Source organism: Eurytemora carolleeae, unplaced genomic scaffold (genome assembly GCF_000591075.1).
Source record: "Eurytemora carolleeae unplaced genomic scaffold, Eaff_2.0 scaffold467, whole genome shotgun sequence".
NCBI classification, from domain to species: Eukaryota; Metazoa; Arthropoda; class Copepoda; order Calanoida; family Temoridae; genus Eurytemora; species Eurytemora carolleeae.
This window is the reverse complement of record NW_019396432.1, coordinates 79,885-99,919: the sequence shown is the minus strand read 5'-3', so window position 1 is coordinate 99,919 and position 20,035 is coordinate 79,885. Positions and strand designations below refer to the sequence as shown.

The 20,035-nt window shown below is 33.6% G+C and overlaps 1 protein-coding gene across 1 annotated transcript in view; it reads left to right on the top strand.

Moving 5' to 3' along the window:
* Positions 1-20,035, top strand: part of LOC111703221 (calpain-9) — a 51,279-nt gene that overhangs the window by 9,848 nt on the left and 21,396 nt on the right. Inside the window, exons 12-15 of the mRNA XM_023475104.1 lie at positions 15,463-15,522; positions 16,236-16,353; positions 16,787-16,871; positions 17,137-17,214. Of these exons, the coding sequence (XP_023330872.1) occupies positions 15,463-15,522; positions 16,236-16,353; positions 16,787-16,871; positions 17,137-17,214 (341 nt within the window). The remainder of the gene's footprint in view (positions 1-15,462; positions 15,523-16,235; positions 16,354-16,786; positions 16,872-17,136; positions 17,215-20,035) is intronic.

Here is a 20,035-nt window from a genome sequence, read left to right as displayed (position 1 = left end):
GATTAATAATTTGAGTTGAAAAAGAAAAAAGAAAAAATTAAGGGAAACAAGGGCACGATGTGTGAGCGGAAACTGTATAGGAAGGTATTCATCTGATTTTCAGAAAATCAATTTGTTAAAACGTCTAAAAACCTGACGGTGATTGACAGTCTCGTTTTTAGGAAAAATTAGCGATCCTATCCTGCCCTATGCTCCCTAACATCCTATTGTTCTTAGCACTACACGCCTTCTCTCTCCTCATATTCCCCTCACAAACCCTCCCTGCAATTCTCTCCTCCCCCCTCGCTAAGTGTACACACCCATCTTTGTAAGTGTCCACCCTTGGTTGATGTATTTAACCCTTGGCAGTGAGTGTACGCACATCCTTATGCAATTCTATAATGAACAATTCCTTTCCCTCTCATTCATGATCCCTCACATTCATGATCCCTCTCATGATCACTCTCATTCATGATCCCTTTCATGATCACTCTCATTCATGATCCCTCTCATTCATGATCCCTCTCATTTATGATCCACTCATTCATGATCCCTCTCATTCATGATCCCTCTCATTCATGATCCCGCTCATTCATGATCCCTCTCTTTCATGATCCCTCTCATTTATGATCCACTCATTCATGATCCCTCTCATTCATGATTCCTCTCATTCATGATCTCTCTCATCATTCATGATCCCTCTCATTTATGATCCACTCATTTATGATCCCTCTCATAATTCATGATCCCTCTCATTCATGATCCCTGTCATTTATGATCCCTCTCATTCATGATCCCTCTCATTCATGATCCCTCTCATTCATGATCCCTCTCATTCATGATCCTTCTCATTCATGATCCCTCTCATTCATGATCCCTCTCATTCATTATCCCTCTCATTCATGATCCCTTTCATTCATGATCCCTCTCATTCATGATCTCTCTCATTTATGATCTCTCTCATTCATGGAACCATTACCATCCCATCGTTTATGTATGTATATAAAAACAGTCTTATTACTTTTTTTATTCCTGAAACCCTTTCTTATATTGTCACAATCATTCATGTAGAGAAAAATAAGGATAAGTCCGTCATCATAGATTAATCAAAAACCAGATAGATGTCGTCTTTTAAGATTTACAAGCATTTAGTTCACAAAGCAGAAGCCCAAAGGAGTTACGCGTAGTCGGAGTAGAACATGTTCTCTCTCTGTCTTGTAATTCTACTTCTATATAAAATTGCGTCTACAGTTCCTTTAACTCATCCCTCTCATTCAAAAACACAATTACAATTCGTCCTTCTTAATCACGAAACTATTCTTATTTCATCCATCTCATTTATGAAAACTCTTTCATCCCATCTCTCTTTTATCCCATTACTCTTATTCATGAAGTCATTCCAATCAATTATTTAAAAAAGCTTCATCTCATTCTCTTGATTCTTATTCAAACCTTCTCTTCAACCTTCTCTGTTCCATTATCTTCTTTTCCTTTGTATTCGATAAAAATATATTTCGTGATATTCTAAACTGCAGAGAGGTTGATGCACGCATTCCATCGTATCTGATGCTCTGATGCTTCTTATAGTTTTCTCATTCATTTCTATTCTTAGTATTTTCTTGCTTTACTAATTTTATACTCTCACTTTCTAAGTGTTTGTAAATTTATCATTTATTTAAACAAATTTTATATATTCCTCAGTACCCCCCGCCTCCCCCACCCTCGTCTCCACCTTACCTACCATCCTAGAGATACTTTCTCTCTCAACCCTTGATCATACAGAGCTCTGTATCCATGTGCTCAAGCCAAACAGGATTAAGATTATTGCATAACTCACACTCGAAACCAAGAAATATCTATATCAGGAACATCATCAGATTTCAGTAAACTACAGAGTTTAGATTGTTCCGTCACACATTATAAAGCAACTCAGTGAACAATTAGAATATGTTTAATCTTCACAGAAACTGCAGATGCCTTTCTGTTCTAAATATTTCTTGTTTGTTACTTTTCAAACCATATTCAAGACAAACTCTTGAGTTTCGTAATAATGCCCACTACAAATTTAGAGCCTTCCTCTATACTGTATTTTATAAAATGAATTATTTAAAAATTAAGTTAAAAACACTGGTTTATTATATGATATAATTGTGTTAGTTAAGTTAGGTTACTGTATATCTAGGAAGTGCTTCAGTAGTTTAAACTACACAGTGCACAGTTTCCTTAATACGCTACCTTTCTCTTCGTGCGTTAAGCTCACGACACAAAATGTAGACAGTTAACGGTAGAGTAGTCCCAAATTTAGTAAATATATTTCCGGCTAGCTTTGTCTATAAGTATTATTACACTGTTGTGTACATTTCTGGGCTAAACACTGCGGCTACAACATGGTAGAGGGGGAGTGGACGACCGCGTAAGCCACTTAGTGTGTAAAAATGAGAAATATTATTGATATCCAGGATTCCTGTTTCGGAAAATTCTGAAATATATGTGTGGGGGGGGGGATGAAATAGTTAGATGGGGCAGAAAGTAAATAAGAGAGGTCTCTTAGATATATTAAAAAGGAAAATTTTGAACCAAGTTGTTGCCTCTTCCCCCATCCCCTGGCACCCAAATATTGCTTCTAAATTGGTGTGGATGTCCATAATAGTTTAGTTTGAAATATTTATGGTCTGAATCCAGTAGGCCGTATTGGTTACCATTTTGTATGATTATCCACAGGTTTAATATTCATTGATTTTCAGAAATAGTTTGAATAAAATATTCAACTTCTCCTTTATTGTCAGTTTGAAATTTTCAAGAAACGAATTTTTATAATTCCTTGTTTTGTTTAGATGCATAGTAATTTAATTCCAAAAACTACACCCATATTTGAAATACGAAGTAATTGGATTAGTATGTACTTCGTGACGAACAACATGAACATTTTACATGTACTTATATGTAGTACTGTATGTATGTACCATATATGTAAAATATACAATGTATAGTACATATATAAAATGTATTAACAAACAAATGGAGCAAGGAATATAAGAGAATTAAGATCTACCAATAATGTGTACTGCAGTTTCTGGGAGGAACGTAAACAAAGCTTAGCACTGTGTTTGTTTTTATGGGAGGGTTCTGGATGAACTATACATAATGAAATTGTACACGATATAGCAAATCAAAGAGCTTTGTACTATTCTACCGTCTTTGCAGCAAATAAATTATGATGGTTTACCTGATAATGAATCTAAAGGGTGTTAATCTTGAAATTCTAAACATGTGCATTGTACAAACTCACCATCCGTCATTGTATTATACACACTATACAGGGGCAGGATACAATCTGGGCAAATCATTTCTTTTACAAAATTAAATGATCAGAAAATCTGCAGTTTTTTATTCTTTTTTTGATTTAAATTGATTAAATTCATCCAACATACATATTTTTGGATTTATTGAACCCAACGCCATCAACCTTAATGAAGGACTCGAGGGACTTGAGGGGGGTCACCAGAGATTACTACTTTATATTCTGGGAACTTTATTAAGTTTGAGTCTAAAGGTTGTCAAATAAAATGTTAAGGTTTGAGATCAAAGGAAATGTTCAATTAAAATCCTGTATTTTGTACAATATCACGTTAAACTAAAGTAAATTGAACGTGAGATTATCATCCTGTATTATGTACAATGTCATGTTAAGCTAAAGTAAATTGAACGAGAGATGAACATCCTGTATTATGTACAATATCACGTTAAACGAAAGTAAATTGAACGTGAGATTATCATCCTGTATTATGTACAATGTCACGTTAAGCTAAAGTAAATTGAACGAGAGATGAACATCCTGTATTATGTACAATGTCACGTTGAACTAAAGTAAATTGAACGTGAGATGAACATCCTTTATTATGTACTGTACAATGTACAATGTCACGTTAAACTAAAGTAAATTGAACGTGAGATTATTATCCTGTATTCTGTACAATGTCACGTTAAAATAAAGTAAATTGAACGAGAGATTAAAATCCTGTATCATGTACAAAGTCACGTTAAACTAAAGTGAATTGAACGTGAGATGAACATCCTGTATTTTGTACAATGTCACGTTAAACTAAAGTAAATTGAACGAGAGATGAAAATCCTGTATTATGTACAATGTCACGTTAAACTAAAGTAAATTGAACGTGAGATTATTATCCTGTATTCTGTACAATGTCACGTTAAAATAAAGTAAATTGAACGTGAGATGAACATCCTGTATTATGTACAATGTCACGTTAAACTAAAGTAAATTGAACGTGAGATTAACATCCTGTATTATGTACAATGTCACGTTAAACTAAAGTAAATTGAACGTGAGATGAACATCCTGCATTCTGTACAATGTCACGTTAAACTAAAGTAAATTGAATGTGAGATTAACATCCTGTATTCTGTACAATGTCACATTAAACTAAAGTAAATTGAACGAGAGATGAACATCCTGTATGTACAATGTCACGTTAAACTAAAGTAAATTGAACGAGAGATTGAAATCTTATGTTTTCAATCACACCTTCGTTTGTTGTAGAGATATCAAAAAGAACAAGAATGTTTAAAATTTTTATTATTTTCATTTTTAATATTTGTGCGTTAAATCAAAGTTAGAGAATCTACGATGTCACCAAGTCGAACCAGAAATGTTGCATAAATTTGAACCTCTCCTTCTGTTTTGTTTGCAGTGATTAGACATCAGTGCTTTCTTTTTTTCCCATGCATTTTAATTGTAGTTTTCCTAGTCGCTTTACCGCCGGGTTCGTTTCCACTATCTGTTTCAGACATCAGATATCAACGTTCAGTCAAAATAACTCTGGATAGACTTTACCCTCGTCTAATATTTGGACATGACTCCAACTAAATTAGCCTTTTAGTATAACCGCCTAATATGAAGTATGCACGACCTCAAAAGGATAATATGGCTGGAGGAATACATTTTTAGACAGTTTGGATATATGTGACTTGTGTTTACTAATAATATCAATTAACATTTCCATTCAGCCAAACCAACACCAAATGAGCTTTTTTAAAGGTTTCTTCTGACATTGTACAACCGTCGTTGCAGAGAAAACGTTTTATAATTAGTCTATCAAATCAATCCATATTAATTATTGTTGCATCTTTTTTATACCTTAATTTTCTATTGCTTTATTTTTCATTATGACATGACAAAACTTACTTGTATTGTTAATTGTTTTTCTTCGTTTCTCATTTAAAATCTGTACTGTGTTATAATTGCACCTTCTCATCGCCCAACAAATATTATTTATATATTAATATTTATGTATAATATATTGGGCAGCCAACTAATCATAATATCAATACCTAGTTTAGTATATACAAGGTCAATTCATTCATAACATTTCATATAATTAAAATATTTATGTTCAGACGCACGATATGCACAATATTAATGATTATCACAATTGTTTCACCTTTATTTTAGATTAAAATCCAAGCAATATTTTCATCTTTCACTATGCAAGATAGATATTTTCATCACAAAGTGTAGTTATAGAATTGATCAAGCGTATGCACAATATTAATGATTATCACAATTGTTTCACCTTTATTTTAGATTAAAATCCAAGCAATATTTTCATCTTTCACTATGCAAGATAGATATTTTCATCACAAAGTGTAGTTATAGAATTGATCAAGCGTACGGTATTACGGTTTTTTTGGGCTTTTATCTCTGAGTCCTTTAGTATAAAAACCAAAGGAATTGAGTCTTTGCTACAAACTCAAATATTCTAATCCCTATAGCTTTGCAACCAGAAGGTGTACACCGTTTATATTTAAATTTAAATTATTTGATCTAACAGAATTCATAGTATGAAATATCTGAGGTCTACTACATCGGGTTGCAAAGATATACGGATTATAAAATCAAAGTTTGTAGCGAAGACTCAAATCCTTTGTATAATTTCTCCAAGATCGAAATAAAATATCCGACGAAAACTGCCTCCCACCCCCCTCCCTTGAATCTTGAGTATATAGTGTTGTGAGTATTTATAATCTGATGAATATTTATGGCCTAGGGCTAATGAGTCCCAATGATCTATTGCCTGAAAATTTGCACATGTGTTTAATTTTCACCTCTCGTCACATATTACGCAGATACGCAAAAAATGGTGTAATCACTGCAAACTAGACAGAGGGAGGAGTTCAAAGTGTGCGACATTAATGCTACGACATTGCGACATCGTAGCTTCGCTGGTTATGATTTTACGCACAAGTATGAACAAGTATGAACAAGTATGAACAAGTATGAACAAGTATGAACAAGTATGAACAAGTATGAACAAGTATGAACAAGTATGAACAAGTATGAACAAAACATGTCTGATTACATATTAGAAAGAAATTGAATCTTTTGCTACACACTTTGATTTTTTTATCCCTTTATCTTTGTGGTAGACCTTTGATATTTCAAACTATGAATTATGTTCGATCAAATAATCTATGTTGGAAATATCAAAGTTTTACACCATCAGGTTGCAAAGATATAGGGATGTGAAAATGTTCTCTTTTCACTAGCGCTTTAATAAGAGGAGTTTTAATTTAACGTATAGCATTTCAATCGTATGTATAATTTAATTAAGTATAACGTATGTTTTGACTCAGTTTGATACGGGTCTCTGGGTAATGAGTATTGGTTCAAATATGGATGATTTAAAAAATTGCAGGCTAAGAGGTCATCCTAACTTTGTAAACAAATATGTCAAGTCTTTCAAAATTGAGACATGGAGGTTTAATTAGAAGAGAATATGGGTTTGATTGGGAAAACATTGACAATTGAGAAGATTTGAGTTGAACTGGATGGGGGAGGGGGAGATTTCCTTCCAAGCGGAGGAGGAGGGTATAGGGGGGAGTACAACGTTAGGTTTCACCCCTGGATTTTCCATTTCCGCTTCTGAAGAGATACAAGATACAAGATACAAGATAATATGGGAGAAGCCTGGGAATTAGTTTGTAGACTAAATGCATAGAGTTCTAGGTTGGAAAATAGTGTCAATCAAAACAAATATTGAAAGATGACAAAAGACTGGACCTTATTGGCTGACATTTTTTAGCGAACCCATTTCGAATTTGAAATTTTCGAAATTCCATGGTCAACGCGCGCCGGACATTTCAGCTAAAATCATGATTTAATACCAAGTTCGGGTAAGCGGTGGGAGTAATTATAATATTTTGAATAATGATATAGACCTGGGCAACGCCCGGCACTCCAGCTAGAATTGTAAAGGTTAGTAAGGGTGTAGAGTAGAGTGGAGTAGGATGAAGTATATAGTCAAGTGTAGAGTTAAAGAATGAAAATTTAGGAACAGAATGAACTGGTCCTAGTTTGGCTTGGGGAATTAAGGGATGGGGAATGGGTAGGGTTTGGAGGGAGGGCGGGAGGGGGGATGAGCACCTCTGAATGGACGGTGGTGGTGCTGGTTTCACTATAGTCACCAGGCATTCCGATAATTTTAGTAAAAGTTTAAAAAATATCTAACTTAAAATTTAAAAAAGGTCAGAAGATTTGCAATTTTAAAAAGTTTACAACTGTAATTTTATATTCTATTCGTAAATCTAAAAAGTTGATGAAATTAACGGAATGCCAACAGATCCTCACCCCCTAGAATTTAGTTGTGGTTCAACTATGCACTAGCCCACATACCAACAAACCCATGCGTACACCGTGATTCAATACGCGATCTTTGCGTAACTTTCATTTTCCGTGTACGCATGCATTTCAATTAAATTTTGTAATAAAGTGAAATATGCTGGTTTCTTGTACGGGATATCAGGATTAAACTTCTTGAAGGTATAAACTAATTTGTCAAATATTTGTATCTACTAAATAATTATATTTATTATCTTCTTATTTAAACTTGATCATTTAAGACTTCTAGAATAAATGGTTTTTATTTTATATTTTCTCAAATAGGTCAAACATTTTTGGTTTGTTTAGGGGGGGGGGGATGTTTTATATTTGTTAAAACGCATTCTTGAGTTTTGATTCGATCCGATACTAAAGCAGCCAAATTCTTTAATTTGTATTTTAAATGTAAAGCTATATATGACAGCTTTTATTCATAGAAAAGTTAGAAAGGCCATCAAGGAATTTCTTCCTAAATTACTCGTTATAACTTGCAATGTTTCAAATGGCCAATTTCTTAGGGTTTAAGTAACCCGAAATTCTAAGCCTCTGAAAATGTTTTAAACGTATAAAATATGACAGCTTTTTTATTCAAGAGAAACCCAATAACAATAACTTAACAACAGAACGATAGCTTCCGATTAAAAATGATTGAAATCTTAAAAATGACAGCTTGAAATCTAAAAAAATGACAACTTGAAATCTAAAAAATGACAGCTTGAAATCTAAAAAATGACAACTTGAAATCTAAAAAATGACAGCTTTAAATCTAAAAAATGACAACATGAAATCTAAAAAATGACAGCTTGAAATCTAAAAAATGACAACATGAAATCTAAAAAATGACAACTTAAAATCTAAAAATGACAGCTTGAAATCTAAAAAATGACAGCTTGAAATCTAAAAAATGACAACTTAAATCTAAAAAATGACAGCTTGAAATCTAAAAAATGACAACTTGAAATCTAAAAAATGACAGATTGAAATATAAAAAATGGATAGCCTGAAAAAAATAATTAATCGCTTGAAAACAAAACAAAATATAGCTTGGAATATTTACTATTTAACACATTGATCTAAAAAATGTTGGAAAACGAAAATATTGTCAGCTTGGCAACAAAATGCTTGAAGCTACATCATCTTTGTTGTAAAATAGATTGCATGGTTTACAGTTCATAGTTTTTACAGTGTTCAACTCTGTTAGATGTAGGTAGTGATAGCTTTAACTTAAACAATTAAATTTAAACTTCTCTCTTCTTATACAAGATCTTCTGCTGTTATTTTATCTTATTATAGTAGAATAATAGAATATTTTTGGTTAATTAGGATTTTCATGACACTTCTCCTGTAGTATTTTCAATTAAAACTGCTGTCATACATCACAGAATTATGTCAGCTTTGATTTATTGTTATAGGAATAAAGTCTTCGCCACAAACTCAAATTTTCTTATATATGTTCAACCTGATTGTGTAAACCTTTGATATTTAAAACTTTAATTATTTGATCTAACAGAATTCATAGTCTAAGGTCTACGGCGCGGCGCTGGGTTCCAAAGATATAGGGATTACAAAATCAGTGGTTGTGGCAAAGACTCAATTCGTTTAGCATTTTATATATTTATCATCAAAATTTTGCATAACCTTCTTCCTAGCCTTGACTTTTTAAGATGCGGTTTGACAAGAAGGATTTTGGTTTTACTTTTAAATTTTTAAATTTATTATTCAGCGGTCTTTATTTTAGTCATTATCCTTGAAAAATACTGATAATAAAATCCAAAATATTGTAATATTACAAACAATATTAAATCAATGGATTCACATAATCATAATAACTAAAAAGTTTGTTGCGGGAAGGAACGCTAATTTCATGAGATTGACGCACTATAAACGAGAAATTCTAGATTTTCTAAAATTATAATATGTCCTAAGTCAAAATAAAAAGAAATCAGGTTCCCTCCTGCTCCACCCCCCCCCCCCCCCTTCCATTTTTTGTCATATCCTGGCTTACAATAAATATTAGTGCAAAGGTCGGTAAGGTCTCCAAAAATCAACATTAGCTATAACTATGTTATAGAATGCATAGTATAGTGTGGTGTATACAATATTTATAATTTATACACTGTACACAGGGTTACCCATATAAAATGAGACTGTATGACGATTTGAAACTTAATATGACCATCCCAAATTTTTTTATTAAGTCTTCTGCCTCCAAGGGTCCCTAAAAATTATTCAATTATTTAAAAAAGAAAAAAGTTTTAGTTGCAGGTCAATCCTACATTTAAGTAAACAGACAGAATTAATTCCGTACAGTCGTCTCTGATGTCTCATCCTTCGTGGATAACCCTGTACTATTGAGCTTCCTGTTTGTATCCTGTAACATGCAGGCAGAAAAGAAAGGAGTAGAAAGAACTGAGTTGGAAAGATCAAATGAAATACAAAATAAAAATATGAGGCTGAGAAGAAACAAAAAAGAGATTTTCATGTTTTATGCATAGTTAATTTCAACTTATATCTTTAAATACTCTTTTTGATCACTGTTTTTCGTGGAAAGTGTTTAGCAAAATTATTTACATAAATGTGAAATACATAATGTTTATAGATTTTGAAACCTCCTCCAAAAGTATAACATGAATCATAAAACTCAAATTATTCCTAGTTATCTATCTATCTTACTATCTTGCTATCTATCTATCGGAGGTTAGATCAAGAGTTCAAATTCTAAACCTGAGTTCTGTCCTGAGAAACTTAATATCTACAAGAACTCATCATATCAGGATTTATTCTCAGGGCTTCCAAATAAGCCTAGATAAAAGGGGGTGGTTTGAAAGGGAGGAGAAATTAAAGATTACTTGACACACATTTAATTCAAAGAGGTTTTTTTTGAAGTGTACACTGTACGTCATACATATAGGATCAGCAATATTACCCCTGACAAGTTCCGTTGCTCCCCCCCCCCTTCTTTGCACCTATCTCACACTTTCCTCCATTAGTCATGAAATCCGCCAAGTTTTCAGCTTTTTTGCAACATTCTCCAACTTTTAGACTCTTCTCTGCATAGACTGCGCAGAAATAGCACTGTGCAGAGCGCATATTTTATGCTCAGACCATGAAACGTGCAGCTAAGGATTTGGGAAAACGACAATCATACGTGAGCTTATCTTATTTTATATTGGGATTAAACCTATAGATATTCATATTGTAACTTAATAAAGACTAAAAAATTTTGTTTTATTTTATATCATACTTTGATTTCTTAGCAATTTTATACGGAATGTAGAGCAAAAACGGTTTAAAGATGTGTAAAATCAGCAATCTTTTGGAAATCTTCAATTCTGGGAATGTTTAAAAAGTTATCCCCCCGATTTCTGCATAGGTTATAAAGTATACACTATACACCCCTCTGGATAGACAGATAGAAATCTTGATCAAGAAGTTTGATGTTGTGGAAAGAATGGTTGCCAAAATCATTTGGTCAAGGTTATATTTGCCATATCTTTGTATGAGCATAGAGTGAATACAATTTTCAAACTTTATTTATCTTATCTTCTAAAAAAAAAGCTCTTTGCTCGTATATATTTGTTTGTGAATATGTTAGCTAAAGCTGGCCAAACGGCTGGACCGAATGGGCTAAAATTTGTTGAGGGAACCCAAGGGTGCACGGGGAGTAACATAGGCTAAAAAATCGACATGTTTTTCTTCAAAAATAGATTTTTTAATCCATTTTTTTAAATTAAAAAAACCACGGGCAACGCCGGGCACTTCAGCTAGTACAATTATATATCTATATATGTTAGCTATAGCTAGCGAAACGGCTGGACCAAAAAATTTGGTTTTTGGACGGCTGGGTAACAAAGCATATGTGATATATCCCTCTGAATAATTATTTTGATTTGTGACGTCATAATTTCTACCGACGAGTGTTTGACGATTTTTTTAATTCCCGCAATGCCGAAACAAAACAACATACTATATACTGTGGACAATTGTACAATAAACAACCTTAATAATTAAAGCCTGAACTAAGATTAAACGATCTAATGAATCGGAATTTAAAAAAAGAATAAATAAAAAAAGTATTCCGGAATTCATGAAATATTCCAAAGGGCTGCAGGAAAATCCAAAAGAAACCTTAATTTTTTAAATGTTAAACAAAACAACGAAATTATTTATGAAAAGTTTTAACAAGGTCATAAAATTGATATTTTTAAGTAATACCCTCTTATCACATACTATTAGAAATGTTTTATTTTTAACCGCCATATTGGATGCATATTTTTAACCGCCATATTGGATGCATATTTTTAACCGCCATATTGGATGCATATTTTTAACCGCCATATTGGATACATATTTTTAACCGCCATATTGGATGCATATTTTTAACCGCCATATTGGATACATATTTTTAACCGCCATATTGGATACATATTCATCTATATTCTAAAAATATTGAGACCAAAACTTTACACTCAAAACGTGAGAAGTGTATATTCACTGAATTTACAAAGTAAAAATTTTAGAACCCTAAGTGGGAATTTAAAACAAATTGAAAACGTGTATTTCTTAAAGCTAAAAATTTTGATCTAAAAAATCGTGACGAAGACAATAATCTATTATAGAAAAATCTTGAGGCGTACTATCTTGTTTTTAATAATATCAAACTATTCATCACATAATATATTTCTAGAGTTGGGCATCGTTTGTTTTCTTCATTTATTTTAGAAATTCTAGAATTATTGGCTTCAGGGAAGGCTCAAAAAATATGTGAAGTCTTGCGTTATTCGAAATTTTATTTTCTCTCAGTTTTCTAAAATAAACTCTGACAAAAGATATAAGCCTGAACGAATCAAAATATATTAAATTTAAAAAAATCGTCCTGTCCTGTATCTTCTGCCAGATTAAAGATTTTGCTAAATGTACAAAAACCAATTTTCTAGAGAATACAATCTTGAAATATGATAAACTTATTAGATTTTTGTAGAGTTTGCTAAAAGCCTAAAAAACATGAATGTTTTAAAATAAAACTATGACCAACTTTACTATCAACACACTTTGATCAACTATAAGACCTGACTTCATTCTTGAACTAGTAAATTCATTTCGAATTTGGGAGGGGGGGATATGTGTGTTGTACTGTACATGTCATGCAATATACGCTAGCATTCAGGTGTGTTGTACTGTACATGTCATGCAATATACGCTAGCATTCAGGTTTGCTGTACTGTACATGTCATGCAATATAAGTCAGCATTCAGGTGTGTTGTACTGTACATGTGATTCAATATACGCTAGTATTCAGGTGTGTTGTACTGTACATGGGATGAAATACGGGCTAGCATTCAGGTGTGTTATACTGTACATGTGGTGCAATATATGCTAGCATTCAGGTGTGTTGTACTGTACACGTTATTCAATACACGCTAGCATTCAGGTTTGTTGTACTGTACATGTAATGCAATATACGCTAGCATTCAGGTGTGCTGTACTGTACATGTAATGCAATATACGCTAGCATTCAGAGCCCAAAACTTAAGACAGGGTATCGTTCTGAAAACTAGTTCTAAAACCCGGTTTCACGAATGGGGTTAGGCAGTTTTAAGAATATTAATATTTTTGTTATGAAATATTATATTATTCAGTTTATTTATATTCTCAATTTTTTTGATTCTCTTAAATCAAAATCTACACAAATGTTAAGACCCCAAGAAGGAAACTCGAGAGTTTTGTTCAACGATACTCTTTTAAATTTCGGGCTCTGGTGTGTTGTACTGTACATGTAATGCAATATACGTTAGCATTCAAGTGTGTTGCACTGTACAGTGTACTTGTGATATAATATACGCTAGTATTTTGGTGTGTTCTACTGTACATGTTATGCAATATACGCTAGCATTCAGATGTATTGGACTGTACATGTGATGCAGTATACTGACTACGCGTCCTTGTTTATCCTAATCTGAAGATTTTATCTTTAATGTATCTTCAACCAATATTCAACTATTCACGCAAACTTCAATATTTATACATCACCCCGGCCCTTTATACACGGGTAATACAAGGGGGAGGGAGAGGGTGGGTTATGGAGAAATTGAGCAAAAATCGGAAATTTAGAAAAGTCAAGAGAGGGGGAAGAAAAAAAGAAATTTTAGGAAGACAAGGCTTGAATTGAAGGAAAGGCTAGGTTTGTTGGGAGATAGATACATTGGATCAAGGGAGATACACCGAGAACCTTCATATCTAGCAAAGATATGGGGATATCTATATGTTTCTTCCTCGAATTTGGATTGAAAAGGCTTAGTTCGAAGGGTAGGGCTACTAGGTGAAGAGGGGGTGGACTTTATGGGAGAGGTGTAGATCTTAGGTGGGAAAAGTAAAAACCTTAGGGGGGAGAAGTATATACCTTAGGTGGGAGAAGTATAGACCTTAAGTGGAAAAGGTGTAGACCTTAGGTGGGAAAAGTGTAGACCTAAGTTGGGAGAAGTGTAGTCCTTAGGTGGGAGAGGTGTAGACCAAAGGTGGGAGAAGTGTAGTCCTTAATTGGGAGAGGTGTAGACCTTAAGTCAGAGGAACGAAGGAAGGCCAACCACAACAATTCCTAGTCCGAACCATGTTCTCCTCATTTTCTCGTCCAACCCACCTCGAAATCCTCGTCCATTTAAAAATATTTTTTTGTGTCCAATCCTTAAAGATAAGAATATTTTTTTAAAATCTGTCCACGTTAGGGAATACAACATGGTTAGAATAAAGTTTTGCAATGATTTTAAAATGTTGGAATCTTCAAATCCATGAAAATGATGTCAAACTTTTTTTAGGTAAAACATATGAACTCTTCTGCCCCCAAAATGTCAAACTTTCATAATTTAAAAGTTATGTCGAAGTTTTAACTTGAACATGGTCTATAATCTTTCCGTTTCAACCCATACAAAAAAATCATTGATTTTTACATAATTACAAAAAAGGCAAATTTTTGTTCTCGCACCAATTTATCCGTCACAACCCTAGGAATTTAAACAGTATTTAAATCATTAAGGAAATGAGGGTGAAAATAAAGTGTAGGAATAGAAACCATTGTATTGATTAAACTTCATAATAATTTGCGGCATTCTACGCGAAAAGAGCTACTGCAGCCTGACAGATGCTTATTTGTAGAACATCGTTTTGGGGGCATACACATTTTTCACAAATTTAAAATTTGTAAGAGAAGGTTCAATAATTCAATTATTCCCTAACGTGGACAGATTTTTTAAATATATTCTTATCCTCAAGGATTGGACACTTTTTTGAAATGACAAGGATTTCGAGGTGGCTTAGATGAGAAAATGAGGAGAATGTGGCTCGGACTAGGAATTGTTGTGGTTGGCCTTCCTCCCCTCGTCAGAGAGAGGAAGCGTAAGCGTAATTGGTCAGAAATTATTCATGACTCTAATCCTGGGGATCTACTATCTATAAATGGATTTACAAATTTATCATAAAAATTTATTGATAAGCTTTGGATTCTAAAGATTAATTACAGTGGCAGGGGAACCGATATCAATCATCGAACTAATAATTCCAGTTATTTTAACAAATTCAACATCTTAGAATTAGCTTCAACTTGTTATTCTTTGTTCTCGCAAAAAAACAAGTTATTAAATATCCAGTTTTACATTATTGTGAAATAATACAGTAGACGACTTTTTTATTTAAGTTAACCAAATTAACAATTATACATCATATCATTAAGATCATGCTACACAACTATCCATTAAATTGTTTTTTTTTTATACTTTTTATAAACAATATTTCTAATAATCGATATAATTTAGAATATAGTGGAGGAGGTATGAGAAACTGGTTGTCAGGATGGGGCTCCGGGCATCCGAAAGGTAGTTTTTTTTTCTAAAGATCTTGTTTATCGGTCATGCTCAGTTTCATTGTGATGGTCCGAGTCTAAAGAAGAGTCAGAGTCATGCGGTGGTGATGGTGTCAGTGATTGTAATGGTGACAGAGATATAGTGTTGGTGTTTGTTGTTGATGATGTTAATTATGGCTGAGGATATTTGTTGATGGTGGTGACGGTGATTGTGATGCTGATGCTGATGCTGATGATGATGCTGATGATGATGCGGATGCTAATACTGATGCTGATGTTATAGTTTTACTTGTAAAAGTAGAGTTATTTCTGAACAGACGACTGAAAGGTGTCAAATATTGAATAACATCTGAGGTTGAGATAATGAATGATTTCTAAGAATCCGTAAATATTGAGTTTAGGTCTTCGAACAACCCAGCCACAAGTTAAGGAGTTGAAGCTCTTTAGATTTCGTGTTGTGAGGTCTCTTCTCTTTTATCCTGTATTCCTCAGAACTCGTTAATGATGGGGGAGTGTGTTACGGGGAATGGAAGGGGAGGGAGAAGGAATAAAAAACGTACAATTACAGATGGGGGGGGGGGGGGGGTTAATCTACTTTAATTTTGACTTCTGAATTTCATATTCTGATAAAAATGTATATTTTGAAGTTTTGTGTTATGGGCCAATAAGAAAACACTGAAACGTTCTTCTATCAAGTTTGGTTTTTCATATGTTGTATTTTTTTAGGAACTGTCCCTGGGTCCCTGGGGCCTGTGGGTCCAGGTTTGGGACCGGGAGGGGGTCTCCTGGACCCTAGAATAGATGATAAACAGTCAACACTCTCTAGATACTGGACAATGGACAGGTGCAACTAATACATCCTGAGCTGGGAATTCTTGTATTGTGGATATCGAGATCAATGCTTGATCTCTTTTTTTTTGTTAATCTGCAGATTAATTTAATCTTTATTCGATATTCCTGATGGTAATCCTACTGGATAACTGAGATGAAGAGATTAAGCATTGATCCTCAAACTAAGTCCCCACAGTGGATATCGAGATTAAGCGATCGGGATTATACAACACAAAAGGTTCCAGCTCTTCTGAGTATTTTGTATAATGATAAAGAATTGTGTAAATCTTATTTTTGAAAGAAAACAAGGGCGGACTTTTCTAGTTTTCAACATTCTGATTGGATCTGCACGTACTCTATTCTTTTCTTTTTAATTTTTAGAGCAATCTTATTCTTTACCTTTCTTTCCTCTCCGGTTAATTGTATTAACCCGGGTTCACGTTTAGATCTTTGCAGCGAAAACTAGGAAAGACAAATTTTCAGCACATCAAACGTTTATGTAGAGATAGAGGACAACTTTTTGAAGATCAGGTAAAAAACATAATCTTTTTTTTTTATTGAAGAAATCATTTTTTTATTTATTTTTTTCTAAACCCAACATCCGTTGCAAAACCAATGTTGTAGACCTTTCTAGATATTTCAAACTATGAATTCTGTAAGATTAAATAATCTAAGTTTGAAAGGTTTATACCATCAGGTTGGAAAGATATTGGGGAAAAAAAGTCTCAATTTCTTTGTATTTTAAATTTTTTATTTAATCAATTGAATTAATAGTTTATTTGACCTTTTTCTTCAGGATTTCCCTCCGACAAACAAAGCTATTTATAGTCACAAGAAACCTCATCTTCATCCAATAGTCTGGATGAGACCACATGTAAGTTTTATTTAGATTTTTATTTTTTCAACTTTTATACACAGAGATCTTGGCCGCTTTCGCCTTAGTTACTCCTTCACAATACATTTTTCTAGCCATAGATATGTACAATTTAAAACTACAATGAGCTGATAGATTTTTCGTGTTAGTGGGCACATTTTTACCGTTAATCTACAAAGTGTGCCATCAACCATTCCCAAGAGATAAAAAAGTTGGGAGTTGAGTTAGATTACAGTTTACTGTGGTTTTATCTAAGAATACTCCTAGATAACCTGTCGGCTGCGTAAATATAAGTCTGTGCATGGCCCTGAGCAGGGACAATCAAACCTTTATATTCATATCTTCTCTCTCTTCTCATATCTTCTCTTCTCATATTTTATCTTCTCATATCTTCTCTTCTCATATCTTCTCTTCTCATATCTTCTCTTCTCATATCTTCTCTTCTCATATCTTCTCTTCTCATATCTTCTCTTCTTATATCTTCTCTTCTCATATCTTCTCTTCTCATATCTTCTCTTCTCAAGCTGTTGATACCCCTTTTTGACTTGACCTTTTACCCCCTTTCATACCAAATCCCAGACTGCAGATATGAGACCAGACCACACAAAATGGTTGCGTTCCTGGAAATATATTAATTATACGATTTAGATTGGATTTAAATGTAAAAAATGTGTTATTTTATTGAGAAAAAAAGTCACCGTCAATTATAAGTATACACAAAATTTCAAGAAATATTTCCAACCAAAATTCAAAGCTTTTCGGTAAATATACTCTTAATTGTATTTATGTTAAAAACCTTTTTTTTAAACAACATATTCGGTCATTTTTCATGCTTATACTTTGTGAAGGCTATTTTCTCACACTAGTGCCAAGTGTATGTGAGTGATATACATCCATGAGTTTATGTTGGTTAGTATGCAGGCATATGGTTCATTACACCGTTCCTTCAGTCTTTCAACTCTTAATTAATGTTTTTTATGATGGATGGAGGAGACTGAAAACTAGCTCCGGGCTAGATTATGTACGGAAAGGGTAGATAAAAGAGAAGGAAAACTAGCTCCGGGCTAGGTTATGTAGGGATAGGGTAGATAAAATAGAAGGAAAACTAGCTCCGGGCTAGCTTATGTACGGAAAGGGTAGAAAAAAGAGAAGGAAAACTAGCTCCGGGCTAAGTTATGTACGGAAAGGGTAGAAAAAAGAGAAGGAAAACTAGCTCCGGGCTAGGTTATGTACGGAAAGGGTAGAAAAAAGAGAAGGAAAACTAGCTCTGGGCTAGCTTATGTACGGAAAGGGTAGAAAAAGAGAAGGAAAACTAGCTCCGGGCTAGGTTATGTACGGAAAGGGTAGATAAAAGAGAAGGAAAACTAGCTCTGGGCTAGATTATGTGCGGAAAGGGTAGATAAAAGAGAAGGAAAACTAGCTCCGGGTTAGATTATGTGCGGAAAGGGTAGATAAAAGAGAAGGAAAACTAGCTCCGGGCTAGGTTATGTGCGGAAAGGGTAGATAAAACAGAAGGAAAACTAGCTCCGGGCTAGATTATGTACGGAAAGGGTAGCTAAAAGAGAAGGAAAACTAGCTACGGGCTAGGTTATATACGGAAAGGGTAGATAAAAGAGAAGGAAAACTAGCTCCGGGCTAGATTATAAACGGAAAGGGCAGATAAAAGAGAAGGAAAACTAGCTCCGGGCTAGATTATATGCGGAAAGGGCAGATAAAAGAGAAGGAAAACTAGCTCCGGGCTAGGTTATGTACGGAAAGGGTAGATAAAAGAGAAGGAAAACTAACTGCGGGCTAGGTTATATGCGGAAAGGGTAGATAAAAGAGAAGGAAAACTAGCTCCGGGTTAGATTATATATGGAAAGGGTAGATAAAAGAGAAGGAAAACTAGCTCCGGGCTAGGTTATGTGCGGAAAGGGTAGATAAAAGAGAAGGAAAACTAGCTCCGGGCTAGGTTATGTACGGAAAGGGTAGATAAAAGAGAATGAAAACTAGCTCCGGGCTAGGTTATATACGGAATGAGTAGATAAAAGAGAAGGAAAACTAGCTCCGGGCTAGGCTACATACGGAAAGGGTCGATAACAGAGAAGGAAAAGTAATTAAAAAGAGTAAAAGGAAGAGACATAAATAAAGAAAATAATAAATAATTATTTGTTTCTTTTTAATAATTTGTAGTCTGAAAGTCTTAGAAGGGTTCAGTTTAGATGTATCTGTTTATTTATAAATCTTTTTGTGTTTTAAATCCATCATTTACGGTACAAGCTATACGATAGGAGAGATAGAAACACACTTTTATTTGTCTATTTTTTTTCTAAATGACTGTTCTTTGTCATTAATTTTCAGCTGTAATCCAATTAATTATCAAGCATTTACGGTACGCTAAGGACGGACAGATGAGGTGTATCCTTTTTAATAAAACCTTATATATTATGTAATATCTGAAACGTCTAAAATAAACCCTTAAAACTAAACTATATATAATGTATGTATGATAAATATCTTTAGATTATTTCTGCATTTTAAACTGGGAGAAATCTTAATGCAAGTTGCAATTCATTTAATAAACAGAATTCAAACACTGAAATAGGATGATTAAATCTTTTTTGACTTCTATTAATTCATTCGAAGATAATTATTTACATTTTTCTTCATTTTAATACAAGTTTTATACGTTTTCTCTGTACAGTCTTGAGTGTACAGTTAATGTACATATTGCATCCTAATCCCATTGTATTCCAATTACCACCATTACTTGATGTTTTCCACTCATGCTTTTCATCTTTACATACATCCTAGACACAGAGGATTCAGATATATAGAGTTA